This window comes from Conger conger, chromosome 8 (genome assembly GCF_963514075.1).
Source record: "Conger conger chromosome 8, fConCon1.1, whole genome shotgun sequence".
NCBI classification, from domain to species: domain Eukaryota; kingdom Metazoa; phylum Chordata; class Actinopteri; order Anguilliformes; family Congridae; genus Conger; species Conger conger.
In genome coordinates, this window is record NC_083767.1 from 12,526,571 (window position 1) to 12,549,070 (window position 22,500).

General features: G+C 44.6%; 1 protein-coding gene across 1 annotated transcript in view; it reads right to left on the reverse strand.

Moving 5' to 3' along the window:
* LOC133135725 (zinc finger protein basonuclin-2-like) overlaps positions 1 to 22,500 on the reverse strand; it is a 195,746-nt gene that overhangs the window by 114,403 nt on the left and 58,843 nt on the right. Inside the window, exon 2 of the mRNA XM_061252956.1 lies at positions 14,015 to 14,218. Coding sequence (XP_061108940.1) covers positions 14,015 to 14,218 — 204 coding nt within the window. The remainder of the gene's footprint in view (positions 1 to 14,014; positions 14,219 to 22,500) is intronic.

Consider the following 22,500-nt stretch of genomic DNA (forward strand, 5'->3'; position numbering starts at 1 on the left):
CATAAATACAAATGTACATAAACACAGGCACACATACACACACACACATACAGTACACACATGCATAAACACACACACACACACACACACACACATATATGCCTAAATATAAATGTACATAAACAGTGATAGGCAAAGACACATACACACATACACATGCATAAACACAAACTAAAAGTACACCTTGGGAGGTCAACTGAAGAACTCTCACCCAACGGTACACCTGTCTAAAGGCCCCACCTAGCTAACCACACAAAAAATATCTTGTGACATACAGTGCAACCATTCAACCCCATATTACTGGTTACTAGCCACTCCTGACAAATATACAAACATAGGATATTTCACGATTGGGAGAGTAAAACTCCATTCCCAGTTTAAAATATTATGGGTTCTGTTCCAAAGGCATGCCTTCTGAGACTAGCTGATACTGAGATTGAGTATGAAGAATTCGCACCATCGAAGCCCCTTCGAGCAGCCCGACGCAACACCAGCCACCCACTTAGTTCAGCAAGTTTAAAAATGCACACTCTAAACGGCCAGACAAACAGCTGCCTCCAACAATAGTTATTAAATGTTAATCATCCGAGCTGAAACACACTAGAGAGCAGTACACACACATGCTTCTCAGCTTGCCACAAAAAAAAAGAAACAAAATAAATACAATCCTAAAAAACTGCAGAATTACAAACAAAAAATGTTTTATATTGTTTTAATTTCCCATAATTTGTACTGTGTGTTCAGGGATGAAGGGGAAGGATTGAAGCACTCACACACTCTCTCACAACACAGATGACCTTCTGCCCTATTTTATTTTACACTCAGGACAGGTGAAGAGGGAGAAAATAAAGAGGGAAGAGGGAAAGAGCGAGAGATTTTTTTCATGATTCATTTATAAATATAATATTATTATTATTATTATTATTGTTATTATTATGATTAGTAGTGGTAGTGTTGCTGTTATTATTATAATTATTATGATTATGATTATTATATAGCTACATAACTATAGCTATTTAGCATTTTTGCCATTTCCACAATACTGTTTGTATTTGTTTGTTTCCTGTTCCTGTTTCTATGGGTATGCTTTGTCAATATTTACAGTACCAATGTATTTCATGCCAATAAAGCATTTTGAATTTGAATTTGGGAGAGATAGACAGGTTGAGACAGAAAGAAGGAGACTGGTCAAGACAGAGAGATGTGGAGAGGGAGAGGAAGAAAGTGGGAGAGGGGAAGAGAGACAGACAGCAAGAGACAGATTGTGAGAAAGGGGGAGAAAGACAGAGAAGCAGACAAACAGACAGGCATAGCGAGAGAGAGAAAGAGAGAGAGGGAGAGAGGGAGAGAGGGAGGGAGACTCTGACCCAGCTGTGTTGGTACAGTACTGTCTCTCACACAATGGGCCGTTGCGTGTGACTGTCCTGCTGCAGCTCTCTAATCCCTGTGTGTGTTTCCTGAGAGTGCTACTGGGGCGGTGAGCTGGCACAGACCACGCACGTCCACCAGGAGCACGCCAAACCCACCCTAACACCACCCGGCAGAACCTCCACCCCAACACCGCCCAGCAGAACCTCCACCCCAACACCGCCCGGCAGAACCTGCACCTCAACACCGCCCGGCAGAACCTGCACCCCAACACCGCCCGACAGAACCTGCACCCCAACACCGCCCGGCAAAACCTCCACCCCAACACTGCCCAGCAGAACCTCCACCCCAACACCGCCCGGCAGAACCTGCACCCCAACACCGCCCGGCAGAATCTCCACCCCAACACCGCCCGACAGAACCTCCACCCCAACACCGCCCGGCAGAACCTCCACCCCAACACCGCCCGGCAGAACCTCCACCCCAACACCGCCCGGCAGAACCTGCACCCCAACACCGCCCGGCAGAACCTCCACCCCAACACCACCCGACAGAACCTCCACCCCAACACCGCCCGGCAGAATCTCCACCCCAACACCGCCCGGCAGAACCTCCACCCCAACACCGCCCGGCAGAACCTGCACCCCAACACCGCCCGGCAGAACCTCCACCCCAACACCGCCCGGAAGAATCTCCACCCCAACACCGCCCGGCAGAACCTCCACCCCAACACCGCCCGGCAGAATCTCCACCCCAACACCGCCCGGCAGAACCTCCACCCCAACACCGCCCGGCAGAACCTCCACCCCAACACCGCCCGGCAGAATCTCCACCCCAACACCGCCTGGCAGAACCTCCACCCCAACACCGACCGGCAGAACCTGCACACCCACCCCGACACCACCCGGCAGAACCTGCACACCCTTGGCCACCTCACCCCCAGCTCCCTGCAGTCTCTGAGCTCTGCTCTGCTCACATCCTCCTGCCAATGGCTACTGCACTGACCGGCTAGTCTCACCTTCAGTCTCATTACATGCTGATGTACGAACTGATCATCTGTTTAAACCATAACACCGGATGATGCATAACAGTTTCACTGTTGTGTCCAGGCATAGTAAAATGTACAGTGTTCAGTAACCTCAGACAGAGTAGATTTTACTCTGATAGAGGATACTTGGTTCCTCTTAGACTCATGTAAACGGTGTTATTGTTTAATGAACCCTAAAGAGGTTATTTTGTGGCAAGGCATTGGAGATTACTTTAAAAAACAGTAAAACCACTTCTAAAGAAACAGTAAAACCAAGAGTCCACTTCTTGCTTGTGACCAAAAGACCAAAAATAAATACTGAAATATAAAGACAGAAAAGTCTGTAAAAAAGAACAAAATAAAAAATGATATCCAATTAATACTATCCAAATAAATCTTACTATTTCTTGTTTTCTTCAATATAATGGCAAACAACTAAGAATAATAACAATAATAATAATAATAATTTATAATAATAATAATAATAATAATAATAATAATACTAACAAGAAGAATAATACAATCTCACATTGTAAATGCATTGAGTTTGAAAATGTGACTGCATATACCCCATTGTATCATGGCAAAAATAATTCAGGTTGTGCTACTGTGCAATAGGAAATATCCCTACTTCCTATGGCAGTAGCGTTGAACCAAGTCAAAATACTTAAGTCAAAATATATAAATAAAAATCACACAGGCTATGAAGTAGGCTGTTCCAGTACATAAATAAACACAATAATTCATTTTTTACTTCAGTAGGGATTTCAGCTTTTTACTACAAAAAAAAGGAAAAGAAAAAGGACTACTGCTACGGAGACTTAAAGTGCAAACTGAAAGTGCAAACATCCTGTGGCATGCACGTGTGTGTCTGAGCACACGCGTGTGTGATGTGTCTACATGCGTGTGTTCAATGCAAAGCTCCCGGCTGTCAGCAGCATTCCAGGGAGTACGTGGAGCAGGTCCCTCTCAGAGCCACCAGAACACGGAACTCCGTGGCAGCTGCAGCATTCCGACCGTGTCAAACGATCAGGGCGCTAACAAGGGGCGGAATGGCGGTAATGTCCCCTCATTACCGCCCGGGCAGGGGTGGTGACATCCTGACTCACAGACTATTGAAACAGCAGTTTCCCTTTACGTGAGGACTTCCTCTCACATCAAGGGGAGAGAGCGGGGACCAGAAATGAGCTGGAATTAACCCTTTGAAGTGTAGGGAATTCGGAATGTTTCTTTTTTTTCCATAATTCCAAGTCAGTGTTCCAGAACTCCATTGTTTTCAATTACCACTGATTATTGTTACATCAGCATTAGAATCTTCAGTAAAGAACTTCTAATCATTTTTGTGATCCCACACCTTACAGGGTTAAAGTGTAACTGCTTCCTGCTGAAGATATTATCAAACTGCTGAGTAAACTGAGAAATTAAACAACTGAACCATTGGGTGTGAGGATGCTGCATCTTATTATACCATTAAATGACAGTGCTGCTTTAGTTGTGTGCTGTGTTGGAGTGTCCTGTTGCTGTTTGTTGCTGTTGTGGATGTTGTTAACTATCTGCTTTGCATCTGATGATTGCTGTGTGACACATGATGAAATTCCAAAATGACAATAAACTAGTCAATCAACCAGTCAATCATTCCATAAAGATAGTTCTGTTATCCTTTCACATTTAGGGACATCAACTTCAAAGAAAAATGAGGATGGTCTTACCCTAATTATAATGTTTATCAATTCTAATGAAAAATAATAAACTTCTGGCTTAAGTACTGTATTCTTGTTCAACTAAACAGCTTTTCATTACTGTAAACCCAAACTGTGTTCTGCCATAAAGAGACTTCATCTTATTTAAGCATTTTATTATTTATTAAACATTGGTATCATGTTGCGGGAGCACAGATGGCAAGTCAGCAAGGAGAAGGCACGGTTGGGGTTACATAATGAAACAGAAAAACCCGTAGCTGTTTGTGCAGTGTGTTTACAGTAGATACTCATGTATGTACTCTGTGTATGACGTGACATAAATATACCCAGGTAACTCAAGTCAAAATCTGAAAAAATAATAATAATCAATATGTCAACATGTATTTATAAGCTGAATCAGAAAAGTCCACAATAAGCAAAGTCATGCTTCAACTGTTAAAATGTAAAATATGTGCCATCAAGCCATACTTAATTCATACAATTATACTACATACTGATGTAAAAACTGATATTCTTTTAGATAGAAATGAAGGATAAAAAACTGGGGTGAATACAATCTGACAGACAGTAACAGTATTTATGCAAAAATTATAAATTATTAAATAAATAAAGAAAAACAAAAAAAAAACCATTTTTACAAACTAGGTTGGTGGTTTAAATAAGTTTAGCAATAACAACAACACAATGTGTAAAATGTGTAAAATGTGTGTGTGTGTGTGCGTGTGTGTTTGTTTGTGTCTGTGTGTGCGAGTGTGCGCACGAGTGTATGTGCATGCGTTTTATTTTTATTTTTTAACAAGTGGCCATTTCATGTTTTTACTTTTTCCAGTAATGTACAGTACACAAAAAATATCAAAAAGAAATTGTGGTTTAAGAATGAAAGACGTCACTCCTGATTATAAGGGAACGTTCTGCAGCCCGTGCCTTGTGGTCAGGTTGAAACGAAGCCTTACTATAAAAGAACTCCCACCGAGGACTTCCTTTGTTTCAATCAAGTTCAGTTTACACACAGATTACCGTCCACCCCCACAAAATAACACCACCGCCACCACTATTTACCCTATTTTCACAGTACGGAGAGGTGGTACCTGCCACGTAAACATGACTGAGAACATACAGACACCGAATGAGTGTGTAAATGAAAATGAAATGGGTTTGACCACCAGAGAATTCTTCAGACCTGCTGCAATACAGCCACAGAAGCAGGGAAAGGCAGGTTGTTGGGGCTAAACGTGGTAGTGGACAGTGATATCAGCACTGATGCCAGCCATACAAATGACCCCACATCTGCATACAGAATGTATATACATGAATATACATGTATGTGCATCTATGCATGCATTCATGTATGTGTTATATATTTTTTTAATTACTATATAGACAATGCTGGGATAGAGGAGGTCTGTGGTGCGGGCAGAGGGAATGCTGGGATAGAGAAGGTCTGAGGTGCAGTCAGAGGGAATGCTGGGATAGAGTCACTCTAAAGTACAGGCAGAGGGAATGCTGGGAAAGAGGAGTCTGAGGTGCAGGCAGAGGGAATGCTGGGATAGAGGAGGTCTGAGATGCAGGCAGAGGGAATGTTGGGATAGAGAAGGTCTGAGGTGCAGGCAGAGGGAATGCTGGGATAGAGGAGGTGTGAGGTACAGGCAGAGGGAATGCTGGGATAGAGGAGGTCTGAGGTGCAGGCAGAGGGAATGCTGGGAGAGAGGAGGCCTGAGGTGCAGGCAGAGGGAATGCTGGGATAGAGGAGCTCTCAAAAAAGCACGGCCATCTTTCACCGTTCGGCGGATGATAAGCCAGGGCAGATGGTCTCACATTTTCATCATGCCTAAACTCTCAGCAGACACACATATGTGGCAAAACAGCCAGTCGACGCCCCTGGGTAACCACTGCAGAGGTTTCACACCCTCCTGAAAGCTGGGGATTCGTTAAGCTTAAAGCCGGTCTCTTAACCTCCCTGGAAAAAAGAATCCGAAAAATGCTTATTTCTCCAACGCTCGGGCCAAACAGTCGGCCACTACAGCTGAACCTGAGAGCAGAGTCAGGTGTCAGATATCGATTACAACCTCTTCTCTGCCAGGGGGACAGACTCTGTCTAAACCGGCATTATACATGTACATACGGCGGAATGCAGAAATGAAAATGCGACCAGGATGTTTTCGTTTTCTGCTGAATGTTCATGAGAGTGAGTGAATAAAATCTAAATAAGATCAATACGCTTTGACTTCAAAAGCAGCGACAGAGCAAGAAGCTCTCATCAAAACCAGAAAAAAAAAATCCTTCCAGGAAGCGTGCACATGCACACGCGAACACACGCATGAGTGTGCGCATGCAGTGCACGCACGCTGTCTGTTTTATCAACATCATAAAAATGCTACACAAAATGACAAAACAATAAAAGTTTCGAAAAAATAATTTTCTAAATGACCTGTATATCTGTTTATAACCAGTATGTTTAAGAGAAATACACTGGCTACAAAATACTCAGATTTTGTGGATTTTGTTGACCTCAAATATCATGATGATATGTAACAATTAAAGCCCACTTAAATGACCGAATCTTTGAACTAAAATACAAAAAAATCAACCTGCATAGTTACACCAGATATTCCACTTCAAGATTCAAATAGAATTTGAAAAACAGTATTAATGCAATAAAGTACAAATAATAAAATTAGCATGAAGTTAAGACCTCCACAAAACACACGCACACAAATTGTTGAAATGTAGAAGTGTAGTCACACGTCTATCAAAGGGAGCAGGGCCTGGCACGGGGGACACAACAGCGCTTAATATAAATGTGAAAGAAAACCTGGGGATTCAAAGGTAAGAAAAAAAAGTCTGTTTTCAAAGCGAAAGCCTTCAGACGCCGTGTTTGCCCAACAGCTCGTCTGACAAACATGTCCTTGTTCCGACGGTGGCCGCAGTGGCCTGCGCATGAAAGGGGCCTTGTCCGGCCTGGAGCGAGTCCCCTCTGCAAGGTGTACACGCGGGGAGAAGCGGGTCGAGCCCGCGCTGACCGGCGCGCTCCGGCACTTTCCGTCTGACACGAGGAAAAAAGGGGAGGAAGCAAGGTGGTGGGGTGGGGGGAGGGTGCCTCGAAATCAGGTCATGCACTGCCACTCCGAAATATTCCCGCTACCTCCACCTCTCCCCCCCCATCTCTGCCTCCTGAATAACAACACTCGCTCTGTGCGGGGCGAGTGACAACAGTGAGCCTCACTGTGGCCCACCGGTGAGGTAAACAGCCCTGGCCTTCGCCGCCGATGCCGTGCGCTAACGCGGCGGTTCCCGGGATCAATGGGGACATTCACCTTGACGCCGCGTTCGCCCGGGCAACGGCCGAAACCCCCGCCGGTGCCCGCGGTGAGCTCCGGAATTAGGTAAATAAGCAACGCTGAGCCAGGTGCGATTACACTGATCAGCGCCGGCCTATTAATTAGAGGCGCTTATAATTACCGCCTTCTCGCTCCTCTCCAACGAGCCTGAGAACTTTACGCACCGCCCGCGAGTTCACCACAGGGCCAGGTGGAGGAGTTAGGGGGGATAGAATAATTGGGGGGGTGGGGGGGGGGTGGAAGAGTGCTCGTACTCAACGTTGACCCTATTGCAGAACCTTACTGTTTCCCGGAATCGAAATGAATCGTGCTGTCCGTGACAGGAAGGGCTCAAGGCACAACAGACGACGGTAGAACTCTCCGGAATCCGGCTACTTGGAGCTGTCTTCAGGGACGAGCCTCCACCCTCCTGGCTCTGACCTCCATCTTGGCCAGGACCCTTTGTCACAGTGACCCCGGGGGTGGGTGTGTTTCCCCTGCAGTCGCACGGGGCTGAAAGTTACCCTTGCCCCAGATGGAGACGGAGTGACCCGGACTCTTCCTGTCGCGGCTGGCCTGTTAACAGATGTCTTACTCAGCATCTAATTAGTCACCGAGGCTCTGCTCGGACGCTCCCTGTGACAATAGGCGGGCGTCTCTGCTGCAGTATCCGCTTTCACTCCACAATCACGACTGCTCCCTGCTCCTCTCCCTGCCTGCTCCCTGCTCCTCTCCCTGCCTGCTCCCTGCTGCTCTCTGCTGCTCTCTGCTCCTCTGCCTGCCTGCTCCCTGCTGCTCCCTGCTGCTCCCTGCTCCTCTCCCTGCCTGCTCCCTGCTCCTCTCCCTGCCTGCTCCCTGCTCCTCTCCCTGCCTGCTCTCTGCTGCTCCCTGCTCCTCTGCCTGGCTGCTCCCTGCTCCTCTCCCTGCCTGCTCCCTGCTCCTCTCCATGTGGGACAGCCAGGGAGAGAAACCTCCAGCGTGCACCCGCGGATGACACCGCGTGTATGTTAAACAATGACAGAAAAATACCCACATAACACACACACACATTCACACACACAGGCATACAGGCACGCACACACACACACACACACACACAGAAATACACATGCACACACATGCACACACACATGCACACACACACATACACACACACGCACACATACACATATACACATACACACGCACACATGCACACACACACAGGCACACACACACAGGCACACATACACACAGGCACACACATACACATGCACACACACATGCACACACACATGAACACGCACACATGCACGCGCACACAGGCACACACACACACGCACACACACATGCACACACATACACACACGTGCACATGTGCACACGCACGTATGCACAAACACACGCACATGCACTCACACACACACACACGCATGTAGATTCACACGCACGCACATTGCAATATCACACACTGATCTTGTTTATCCAAGGAGGCACAGCTCTGAAGAAATACTAACATATATACATATTTAATTGCACCAATATGTCAGAACAAACAAACCGCGCTGGTTAGACCAACCACTGTTTTAAAGGTGTCCCTGGTGAATTGCGCACATGGGCTACTCTTAAGTGCATGTTCGCGCACGTGGGAGCATGTGTGTGCAATGACTAGTTAATGAACATGCAGGTTAAGAGGTCTGCGTGGGCCACATATACAGTAAACACAACTGATCATCAAGAAAAAAGCGCATGTACTCTAATTTAACTGTCACAAATTGAGATATTTTTGAGGAATATGAAAAGTATGAAAATTACTATCGGAGCTGACAAACAGGTGCTGAATTCGGTCTACATTTACAGCACTAACACCACCTTGAACTTCATTATTGTCGACGGTCCCCACGGTGTTAAACTGAAGTATATTATAGTCCTCCGTACTTAAAAACAACTCTTTATTCAATATTCAAAATTATCGGACAATTTTACGGTACAATTAGCCGAACTGTGCATGTGTCACAGTTTCAAGGAATATCCAGGCGACTTTTTAAAGTTAATTTGATTGGTTTCTGTTTCCACCTTTTTTTCCTAATTTTACTTTCATTCAGATGAAGTTGAAATCTGATGATAAATCGTTTTATTATCCATAAAGCATGCACCTTCCTATAACTGATACGATTTTGATCTGGGTAAAAGTCATAAAAATGCGAGCGCATAAATCTGCATGTATAATGGATCTGTGCAATATACACAAATTGATTATTGAATTGCATTGGAATGCAGGTATAAGGCAGAGTTTGATGTTTTGAGCGGACATCGTTTACGGTGTAGAATTACAGGAAAAGGCTACAATATTTCAATGCGACAAGGAAAACTAAATGCGCGCAACTGTAAACTATAGGTATTTCAGTACATCTCAAATATTCAAGTTAAAACACTGAGAAAAAAAGTCTACTGAATTGTTAGAACATAACAGCAATAATGTTTATCGATGGGGTAAAGCATACAGGCCTAATACGATACCAGCTTAATTTCGCCCGCAAAATCCATTTGGCGGCTTTTTGGCTTTATTTATTTTTTTATTTTTTTATTTTTTATTTTTTTCTCCCTGGACCACTTCATGATGAAGATAACAATGAGGTCATATGTTATAGTCATTATTAGGCTCCTTTTATCCATTAATTTCTATGTAGTAACAGCGGATTGGAATTAATCGGGGTAAATGTGTACATTTAGTTTCTGGATAAGTTACATGAAAGACTGCGGCCGGTTAGTTGAGAATAATGTTGCTTTGATACAAGTAATGCAGCCTACTTACAACAAGCTTTGGTCGTGATTAATTCCACATCCTTCGCGAGTTGTCATTCACTTGGAACAACAAACATATGTTAAGACTTTCTCGCGTATTAGCCTAAGTGTTCAGCAGTCAGTTGCATAATGACAACGTTGTGTCGATAAAGAACTATGTATCTCAAAGTGAATGCAGATCTACAAACGGATGAATTTGATCACTAGGCATTGACATAAAAAGGAAAGCGAGAAGTGGGCCACTGCAACTGTACCCAGTCCAGGTGTATGGCTCCTCCGATATGGCACACTTTTACTGATACAAACATGTGTTTGAAAGCATACACGAAAAGAGACCGAACCGAAGGGTCTGACAGACTTACAGTATACTCTGTTAACGGTAAAATGTTAACGGTAGCTTGGAGGTTTCCCCTGTCAATAACTCCAGCCACGCAGAAATCACGGAACACCCTTTAAAAGCCGAGCAGATCACATAACGCAATTTCCACCAACTTGCACTGGACCGCAAGTAATATAAAAAGGCAATACTTTTTAGGGGATTACTTTTAATTCGCACTGAATTATATGGAAAGGTAGTCCAGTAGCCTATTACCTCACTAATGGCCGATAGTAAAAAAAAATTCATCACATCCATACATTTACAAAAACAAATGAAAGTTTTGCTCCAAAACATGTGACCCTATTATATTGACTAAATACTCAGAAAATACAAATTGAAATGTCACATATTTGAACAGTCTCACGCTGGTAACGACAGTTCAATAGTGTAGTTGAGTGTAGTGTACCGTCATGGAGTTGCGTTTACATTTGACGACACAAACACCACATCAATTATCTTCCAGTAATAATAATAATAATAATAATAATAATAATAATAATAATAATAATAATAATAAAAATAATAACACATACAGACATAAATACATAATTGTAATGTCTATAAAGAGTTGTAAAACCAGTAACTTCATGTCTGATAAATTCAATACATTATTTCTCTTATTGATAATTTTTCACTAACTGCAAGGTGACATGACTGAAACTAACATTACTCAGCTTAAGCCTTAATATTGGTTACACGATGTTGCACCTACACGCGACAAATACACGCTAAAACTAGTTGCATTTAAAGTATTAATCGTTTATATTCCATCTAAATTTCTTCAAAATGAAACGCTTCGCAAATATTTGGGGAGTGCTAAATGCTTATTAAAAGCTTTCCCCCTTAGTTATTATTGGCACGTTGTATATGTCCACAGGTGCATCTCATAAAATTATAAAGTAAATAAAAAATAAATACCTATGTAAATCATTAGACTCTTTAAGCAAGAAACCACGTCAATAATCTCAGCAAATCGATAGCTGTTCCTAGGCTGAAATGTCCTTCAGCAAAATACAATTGCTGATATTTTATTAATAAATGTGATGCTTATAAGTCAAGCATTACTAAATGGATTCGTGAATGACTGTGTTCATTCCGTATATTGTAAACGTATATATTGCATGAAGTGGTTATGCAGCAGTGGCTTCATTTAAAATGACAAAAATAGAAAGAATTACCTTAAAATAATATTTCTTTATGCTCTATGAATTTAATTTAATATACAAAAAATTGCCAATAGTATATTGAGTTTAAAATGATACACACAGCTGGAATCAAAAGGGAACTGTTTAATACTTGAGGAACTGTCCATAATTGCTCATAAACAAATACACTCTGACGTAAGGCTCATACTACTTCTTGGGTTGAAATCTAAAAATAGGTGATGGTTTACTGCCAAAATGTAATCGAACACCACCTATGTGGTTTGGTAGTTACTTATCTGTTAATCCAGGGTTCATAAACCTTGCCTATGATAGGTCTGAATATGTTTTTAAAAATTGCACATCACTAGCCTACACTACTATTTGTCTTCCACACAAAATAAAACACGTTGAGATCATAATAATAGCCAAAGATATCAGACTAAATGTGTATGCTCGTTTTTGATTGCAACGTTGACCCAGGCATGAATTAGCAGAACAGTCTCATATCTAAAATTGATATAATTTTGTTATCGCCATTGATATAAATGCCAGCATATTTATATCACTAAGAAATATAAGAACAAATATTTTAAACACCTTTCATGTCCATTCAATGCCAGGTTAACGCACTGCTTCTCCAGACATTAGGCATTATCAGTAACCATCAAATAGCATAGTTTGTCAGTGGCTTCTTTGGAGAAGTAGTGCCCATCCTACTAAACGCGTAATACTCTGAAGTGATGCGGATGGTGATGAATAACACACAGCCGTGGCTGACGGTAACGACGGACCACAGATATGAAAACATTTGCCCATGTGCATGCACGTGCCAGCATCCGCCAGATTTGGTTCCTTCCCTTCCCCTTATAGACCAGCCATTGCACTTGTACGACCTAAGATCATCGATTGATTTCAGAACCCTAATATTATTATAGTTAATAATATGCAGTTAAAAAAATATTTAAACAAAAAAAGTGTAGGATGCATTTTTAAAAGGCTGGTAACTTGCATTAGAGTATATATATTTAACAGGCTACAGTTACTGGTAAAAATACATTTCATATTTTCTTTAGTTTGTATGTTCATAATCCTGCAGAAAACAAAACCGTAAACCCTGAAAAAATTCAGTTGCCCACGTCCTTTCAAATGGAAAAAAAAAATAAATGAAAAAAATAAAACTGCTGTAGACATCCATCCTTAAATCGCACATTCTAAAGGAGACACCCATGTTTAAATCTTCATTTGAAAACTCCCTCCCCTGCAGAGAACATAGTCCAAGTTTTCAAGTCACGGAAGAAAAAAAGTTCTTCTAAAACTCGATCGAGCCAAGAAATTGTGCAAAGGGGAGACGCGGCGGCCTGCGTGCGTAACACTTAGTGCTTGGTACAGAGACACCGGCTCCAGTGATTAATTATCAGTTATTACTGCCCTGGTATACCGTTCCTACTGGCTCCGCGTCTCCGTTTCACAACAATGCACTTCATCTTGCCAGCCCCCTCAATCCCCCCACCCATAACCCTTTCAAAATATGACGGCTCACAAATGTGTCTAAAATACGTGGTACGGACAAAACTATTTTTTACAAGCATAAATTAAGACCTGTGTATGTTCAGAAAACTTCTAAAGCCTTTCGGCCAAGTTATCACTTTCGCTTGCAGATTATACACACCGTCTCTCCCCTCTTCAGTCCATATTAAGGCTTCCTGCCGCGACCACATGAAGTCAATTAGAAACCAGAGGGGGCCCCTTTGGACGGTATCGGTTCGGGTTCGCACAAAAAAAACGAACTTATTAAAAGTAAAAATGTAATAAGAAATAAGAAATAAAAACTTAAAAATAAAAATGCAAGTAAATACTTTTGTTTTTAATGAAACAAATACATACAACCGAAGGCTTCAGCATTCGCTAATGTGCAGGTATGAAACTGAGCAGATTTGCATAGGAGCTGTCATATTGAAAAGTCACGGAAGGCAGTCGCGGACTCTGGTCGAATTACTACTGTCCTTGCAAAAACGAGGTCCCACATAAAACAGGCATCCTCAACTCTAAAAACGTAGCCACTGAAGACAACGTGCATTAAAAAAACAAAAACAAAACAAACAAAACAATTCTAACGGAGAACAAAACAAAATAAATATTCATAATAACCACCTCATTGGAACAACGACTACAACATCAACAGCATCAACAACAACAACAACAACAGCACCAACAACAACAGGGACAACACACAGAACAAGACCAGTTGAACTTGGGGGGAAAAAAAGTCTGCACAGGCACTGAGCAGAACTTACCTGCTGGGACATTCTGAAGAGAAGGTTGCTGTCAGCGTTCTGTTGCCATGTCCCCATGAAGCCAGGCTCAGCACTTGCAGGTCTGGTGCCGAACTGCATGGAGTTGCGACTGCTGGTGGCTCTCGAAGCGCCGTCTCGTGCCCTCTCTTGCTCTCTGTCTCTCGCTGCGTCTCTGTCTCTCACATCCACGTCTGCCTCTTCTGACTGAAAAGTGAAGGTGGATAATTTTTTTTTTTTTTTTAGAGAGAGAAAGAGAGAGAGAGAGAGCTCGTGGCTGGATGTAGCACAGGAGTGTTCTGTATTCATTCAAGAGCTGGGAGTATGTGTATTTCCTTAGGGGTATATGCTGGAAGAGTGCAGGATGAGTGGTGCATTGAAGGTAAGGGGGGGGGGGGGGACTGGGGTGGGGGTGGGGGTGGGGGTGGGGGGTGAGGAGGGGGAGGGAGAGAGAGAAAAGGGGGGAATGGAAAGGATGTGGAGGAGGAGATGAAGAAGAAGGAGGGGTATGTCTTTTCTGTTTGCCTCTCCTACCTTTTCTGTCAAGTAGTTTCCCTGCACATAGACTAACCCCATCAAACAACAGCCTACCCCCAAACACACAGCCACAGCACCAACACCAAAGCCCCACACCACACACCCCCCACCCAACACCCCAAACAACCCACCAACTCCTTCCCCCCAAACGTCCCACCACCAGCACAACACCCCCCCCACCAAACGCCACCCCTCTCCTCTCACCAAAATGCTGGACTCCTCCTGCCCTGAGTCCCAGCTGCCTAAAAGAACCAGGTGTGTGACCAGCACCAAAAACACCCTGGTGCCGCGAGGAGCTCCAGCCTGGCAGGTTCAGGTCCTATCAGCCCTCCTCCCCCGGTCCTGCTGTGCTTCCCTCTCTGGAGCGCTCCTGCGACCCTCTCTCTCTCTCTCCCCTCTCCCCGCTCCTCGGCTGCTGCTGCTGCTGCGTGTGTGTGTGTGAGAGCGTGCGTGTGTGTGTGTGTGTGCGTGTGTCAGGCCGGCGCGGCACTCTGAGTCAACTGCACCGCTGCTCTCCCCGGCGCGGAATGACACGGCGGTAGCCCCCCTCTCTGAGCGGGATGAGATCAGCCTGGGAGGGACGGCTGTCCCAGCCTTATTAAGAGAGCGCACGCCGTCAGGCACATCCCGGCGTTCCCGCGCCGGCCCCTCCGGAATTCCGCCGCTCGGCGAGTCATAAATACGGCCGGACCCGCACTTAGCCCGGCGCTCCTTCCGCCCGCGACACACGTGCGCCGTTAAGAAATTAAAAAATTGAATTTAAAAGAGAAGCGACCCTGCGTTTCGCTATACCTGCTCGGGATTTGACGCTAAACGCGCCACGTTATTTGACGCCCGTTTTTCGGTCCGTCTTTTGTTTCCCAAAGCTGGGGCGCCATTAACGAGCGTCTCGTAAACGCAAGCCTTTAACGACGTCCACACGGCCATATCCTCGCCAGGGCATTCTAAGAAGAATTGAGCGTGAAACATGACATCACATGATCATAAAATCTGATGCCAATTTTTACAAAATATTTTCCCCACTCTTGCTATTAGATAACTAATGACAATTTGTAGCGAAGCAGTCACATTGTACACACCAGGCAGTCACCAGGCAGAGCAGAGCCAAAGCCATTTGGACACCTCCTAATTTTGCTTAATGAAAAAAAAGGACAATGAAGGAGTGCCACTGTCTGAAGTCCCCCAAAGCGGCTATTCGGGCGAAAATGTGAGAATTAAAAAAGAAACCATCAGGATGTGCACTTACAATATTGAGGGGACTTCTCTCCCACTCTTTGTACATGATGAACACCATAATGAGTTATGACACATTTCTATATTATAGCTAATGGTTTTGTATCTTTTTCTTATTACACAAAAAGGCAGGTAATGTTACAAGGATTTACGAGGAGGGTATGGCAGTAATTTCCCGGCGCTAGGCAAACGAAATTAACATTTTGTACAACATTAAATGACTGAAGCTATAAAGCTACTTTAAATTTGCAGGAGAAAATGGAAGGCGACAACTGGTACTGTCTCTTAAAAGCCTGGGTAATGACAGACCATCAGGCAATGCTTTAAGTGTCATTCGGCAAAATCCACTGAATTAAAATGAGATCTAATAAAAAAAAGACACACAAAACATAAAGCTTCACATAATACTGAAAATATGGATGCAATATGCAAAACACAAACACACACACACACACACACACACACTCACACTCACACACACACACACACACATAGAGAGACAGTACATTTTAATTCCAGTTCTACGCAATTTACAGTAGCTGTGTAAATGTAATTTAGTCCAAAAAGTCAAAGAATGATCATGTTAAAAAGCAACAATGGCACACCTCCCTCTCTCTCTCTCCATCTCTTTCTCTCTCCCACTCTGTCTGTCTCCCCTGCCCTCTCTCTCTCTCTCTCTCTCTCCCTCTCTCAGTCTCTCTCTCACTCTTTCTCTCTCTTTCCCTTTCCCTCCCTCCCTCAAGCTAGCGTCTGGGCTCCTGACCTTCCCGTTATTTGTGGGAGGGTTGAGGACCCTGCCAATGGACACCTCCTCTCTCCCTCTCACATCTCCCTTCCTCTGTCTCTCTCTCCCTCCCTCTCTCAGTCTCTTTCCCTCTTTCTCTCTTTCCCTCTCACATCTCCCTTCCTGTCTCTCTCTCTCTCTCTCCCTCTCAGTCTCTCTCTCCCTCTTTCTCTCTTTCCCTCTCACATCTCCCTTCCTGTCACTCCCTCCCTCCCTCTCTCAGTCTCTCTCTCCCTCTTTCTCTCTTTCCCTCTCACATCTCCCTTCCTCTGTCACTCCCTCCCTCTCTAAGTCTCTCTCTCCCTCTTTCTCTCTTTCCCTCTCACATCTCCCTTCCTGTGTCACTCCCTCCCTCTCTCAGTCTCTCTCTCCCACTTTCTCTCTTTCCCTCTCACATCTCCCTTCCTCTGTCACTCCCTCCCTCTCTCAGTCTCTCTCTCTCCCTCTCTCTCTTTCCCTCTCACATCTCCCTTCCTCTGTCACTCCCTCCCTCTCTCAGTCTCTCTCTTTCCCTCTCACATCTCCCTTCCTCTGTCACTCTGGCTTTCCCTTTACTCCTCCCTGCCCAGCCGGCACAAAAAAGAGGAACCAGACAGCAAGTAGCAGTGGCAAGCAGAAGACGAGCTAAAAAGCAAGGACCAGCAGTAATAGACTCCTTTATTAAAACTATTATTCTGCTGGACTTGAAATTCCCTTTAGACCAGGCCATGTCAGAGCCCATATAATTAACTAGAGGCTCAGCTACGGATCAATTACCAGACAAGCAAGTGATAGCGAAATCAATGAAAGATCATCAGCCACATTATCAGTGTTGCAACTCATTAGAGTAAAACTGAGCAGTGTGCTCAAAGGGTCTACAGTCCTACAGTAGTGGTGTTACAGGCACTGTGAGTGTAAAACAGCAGTGTGCACACAGTGGTCTACTGTCCCACAGTAGTGGTGTTACAGGCACTGTGAGTGTAAAACGGCAGTGTGCACAGTGGTCTACTGTCCCACAGTAGTGGTGTTACAGGCACTGTGAGTGTAAAACAGCAGTGTGCACACAGTGGTCTACTGTCCCACAGTAGTGGTGTTACAGACACTGTGAGAGTAAAACAGCAGTGTGCACACAGTGGTCTACTGTCCCACAGTAGTGGTGTTACAGGCACTGTGAGTGTAAAACAGCAGTGTGCACACAGTGGTCTACTGTCCCACAGTAGTGGTGTTACAGGCACTGTGAGTGTAAAACGGCAGTGTGCATACAGTGGTCTACTGTCCCACAGTAGTGGTGTTACAGGCACTGTGAGTGTAAAACGGCAGTGTGCATACAGTGGTCTACTGTCCCACAGTAGTGGTGTTACAGGCACTGTGAGTGTAAAACGGCAGTGTGCATACAGTGGTCTACTGTCCCACAGTAGTGGTGTTACAGGCACTGTGAGTGTAAAACAGCAGTGTGCACACAGTGGTCTACTGTCCCACAGTAGTGGTGTTACAGGCACTGTGAGTGTAAAACAGCAGTGTGCACACAGTGGTCTACTGTCCCACAGTAGTGGTGTTACAGGCACTGTGAGTGTAAAACGGCAGTGTGCACACAGTGGTCTACTGTCCCACAGTAGTGGTGTTACAGGCACTGTGAGTGTAAAACGGCAGTGTGCATACAGTGGTCTACTGTCCCACAGTAGTGGTGTTACAGGCACTGTGAGTGTAAACCGGCAGTGTGCACACAGTGGTCTACTGTCCCACAGTAGTGGTGTTACAGGCACTGTGAGTGTAAAACGGCAGTGTGCATACAGTGGTCTACTGTCCCACAGTAGTGGTGTTACAGGCACTGTGAGTGTAAAACAGCAGTGTGCACACAGTGGTCTACAGTCCTACAGTAGTGGTGTTACAGGCACTGTGAGTGTAAAACAGCAGTGTGCATACAGTGGTCTACAGTCCTACAGTAGTGGTGTTACAGGCACTGTGAGTGTAAAACAGCAGTGTGCACACAGTGGTCTACTGTCCCACAGTAGTGGTGTTACAGGCACTGTGAGTGTAAAACGGCAGTGTGCATACAGTGGTCTACTGTCCCACAGTAGTGGTGTTACAGGCACTGTGAGTGTAAAACAGCAGTGTGCACACAGTGGTCTACAGTCCCACAGTAGTGGTGTTACAGGCACTGTGAGTGTAAAACAGCAGGGTGCACACAGTGGTCTACTGTCCCACAGTAGTGGTGTTACAGGCACTGTGAGTGTAAAACGGCAGTGTGCACACAGTGGTCTACTGTCCCACAGTAGTGGTGTTACAGGCACTGTGAGTGTAAAACGGCAGTGTGCATACAGTGGTCTACTGTCCCACAGTAGTGGCGTTACAGGCACTGTGAGTGTAAAACAGCAGTTTGTTTTGAAACCATTTGGTGAGGAATCATTATCTTTCCATTCTCTGCCCATTTCCCTGGAGTCATTCTATTTTTTTAAAGATTTGAGATTTCTAGCCAATGTGACAATGTATGGAATTCCGTTTTTTAAGACCGGGTTTGTCTAGCGCATGAACTTCGCTGAGTGAGAATCAATAGCACAATGACTACTGCGCTGACTACAGTGACGTCTGCAGGCCGGGCTCCCGCCATACAAAACCAGCCCAGTGGCCATGGTTACAAGGCAACCTTCACCATAAAGAATCACAAGAAGACGCACACAAAAACCCCGCCATTTTGTTGTGCTGCGAGGATGGTCAAACAATTCTGAAGCAGTGGCGGCATGAGATCCTTTCACTGCGACGGACAGGCGGCTATTTTTAACCGCGCGGCCCTGCGAGGACTAGACATGCTCCTCAAGTGTCCAAACACACCTGCCTCTGCGTCCGGCCCAAACCGGGGGGGCGGCAGGGGGCGGGGGAGGGTCGTATGCCTCTCCGACCGTCTCTGGCCGCCAGAGGCCCGGAGCACACACTGTGTCGCTTCACTTCACCCCCGCCATATATGCTGACAGAGGCCCGCCCGCAACTCCAGCAATCTCCCCCTCCAGGGAGAGATGACTCAACAGGAACCACGCGGCGAGACAACAAGATTCACTGCAAAGACAAGGAACCGGAACCTTCCTTCTCCCCAACAGTGCAGTAAACAACAAAATATTTCATATTCAAATCAGCTGATTTTTACAACATTGATGTTTACTCAAAAGCAATTAACTATTTAATTGTCACTGTAAAGCCATTACTGCCATTAAGGGACAAATTTACATTTTGAGCGCAATGACTTTATTTTATGTTGTCATTTTCACATTGCTCCTCATTTATATTGTGGGTATAAATAATCCAATATGCCAGGACATTCTCCGCCACAAGCAAATGGGATTTTGGGAATGCAGGTCAAAGTTCACACGTTCCTGTATGAGCAGCATCACTGCTAATCTCTTCCGCTTTCACAGGTCACTCGCATCATGCATAACTCCATCGCACAATACAGGGGATAAGCTTCTTATTTATTTACCATAAGTAAAACTGGGGGTACAACAATTTCACTTATTGCACTTATGCACTACAAACTTATACTTTAAATAAGTATTTTTAGTATAGGTTATCGAACTGTGCAGCAGCGACTGAAATTACTGACAAGAAATTACGAAAGAATTGAAAAACAGTGAAACTTTTTATAATTTATAATTGAGTTAAGAACGGCGAGTCATAGGGCTTAAATTGAATAATACTGCACGGGATAGCACTAAGGCTTTGTTGGAGATATCCCTGCAGTAACTGCACTTTTGCCTTGGGATCCAATCAAGTGGAAATACTGTCCCCCATGGCATGGTCGCTGCCATATTACCGTTTCACTTCTAGTCTTCTTTTAACAACATCACAGGTCGCCCTTCTTCAGAGAGTGCCTCTTTCAGCAGACAGGGAGGTTTCAAGATTTGGATCTTAAAATTACAACTGCGCCTCTACACTACCTAAACTGCAAACTACCAATGACACTTGCGATTGGATTAACGCCAAAAAGAACCCAAGAGTTTTTATGCATTGTCAGTCCATCAGCCAAATAGTTATCACTTCTGTGTTTGTATGTGTTGCAGGATATATTCATGCACAATATAATGCAATATGTTCCTCATACGACCGAAAATTGGCTGAAAATTTTACCTTGAAGCCAGAGTGAAAACTTTATGAACGCGACTTTTTTTCTTGTGGAGGGAATCCAATCTCTTTTGCTATAGCTGAACGGCTCCATATCACCTCGCTAATTTTTATTACAATGTGAATATGCGTGTGGCCTATATGTTTAGGCTGAAAATAGATGCTCATCCATGAGTCATCTGCTGAGCAGTCTTCTCTCATGTAAACATCATTGTCCTCCATTGAAACAGATCCATTGTATTTTGACATTAAAACTCCCAGCAATCTATAACCCCTCCCTTTTGAGGATTTCCTCTGTTAGATCTGTGGTGTCTTCTCCAGAGGAGTTTCTGTAATTAATCAATTACTTTTAAACTGCAGATTTAGGGATTTTCTTTGGGGGTAGATATAAACATTTGCTGCCCAGAATGACCCCACAGATACACCAATGGCTGAAACACGCGTACACAAGCATTCCAGCGAAAAAGCAAAAGCACAATAAAACATTGACCTAATTTCCACATTAATGTGCGCAAACGCACGGCAGCATGTAAATACGCATACACGTTTCACAGCCCTCTACATCATCTCCGCGAGCCTTAAACGCCGTGAGATTGTTTGATAAATGTGACCCTCTGTCTCCGATGAAGTCTTGCGGTAGCACCCTCGGGCGAAGTACTTTATTTCAATTGCTCCAGACTTACCGAATGTGAAATATCATAAGTCAGACAGGACAGCCATCTCGTAAGGAAATAAAGAAAAACAATGCCCTCAACATAATGATTACCTCTGTACTATAATGGCCATAACATGCCCTAAACAATACCCAGAGCAGTAGTTTCCACTGAAAAACACTCTTGGCATGCCGTAACGGCACGTCAATCAGCCCTTCTGTACGGAACCGGCTGTAGGATCGTTCAAGATCCAGAGAAGGCATCTGAAACAGTTCTGAGATATGCAAATTGCAGCATTAATTAACCTAACTGAATGCTGGGTAGTCCCTCCCCTCCACCTGGAGTGTTGGTTCTAAGAGGAATGACACCTAAGGTCTAAATATGCTGTGTTAAGGAAATGTGCGTACGGTTTGTTTGTTTGTATGATTTTTTTTTACGCTGAAAACTACATCACCCCTTTCTATATGGTGACTTTGCAAAGCTCTTAAAATTAAAGGTGAAAGAAAAATCATTTCCAGGCCAATTTCCTGGGCTTTTAATGCTGTTTTGAATGTACTCTTGATCTGCCAAAGTAGCGGAGGCTTGTTAGAGTAAACACAAGTGAAAAGAAACATCCAGGCTCCGAAAGCGACAATTATGATGGTTTTCTCTATTATTATTTTCTTTCAGCAGAAATAGAATAGAAGGGGGGTAAAATCACTCTGGAACTAACCAAATAAAGTTACCCTTTCTTCGCAGAGAGCCGAACCCTGACATTCACGATAACATTAGTGTCGAAAAAAGAAAAACAAGCCAAAACAAAGTAAGAAAGCAGGAACAAAATAACACGGCGGGTGTTATGAACGGGTCAGCGCGTCGGCGCGCTGTAAGACCGCGAGCGAACCGCGTGGCGTGTTCTGCCTCTCGGTCGGCGGAGACAGTGACCTGGTTCACAGAGCCCCGGCTCTGCGGGGCAAGGCCGTCGCCGGCTTCTTCATGTGACAACAGGCGGTGTGTTGATCAGATGGCAGGAGGACAGAACTGTCACTGTTTGTTCCCCGGGAATGCGCGGGGCCACAAGACATCATATGACAGAGAGCAACAGCCTCCTGCTTGTGCCTGGGAGAGGGGACGACGGCGAGGGAAGGGGCCACGGAGAGGTCTTCTCGGCTGACGTCCGGCCAGATGACCCGCTTCTCCGCAAGCCCTGTCGC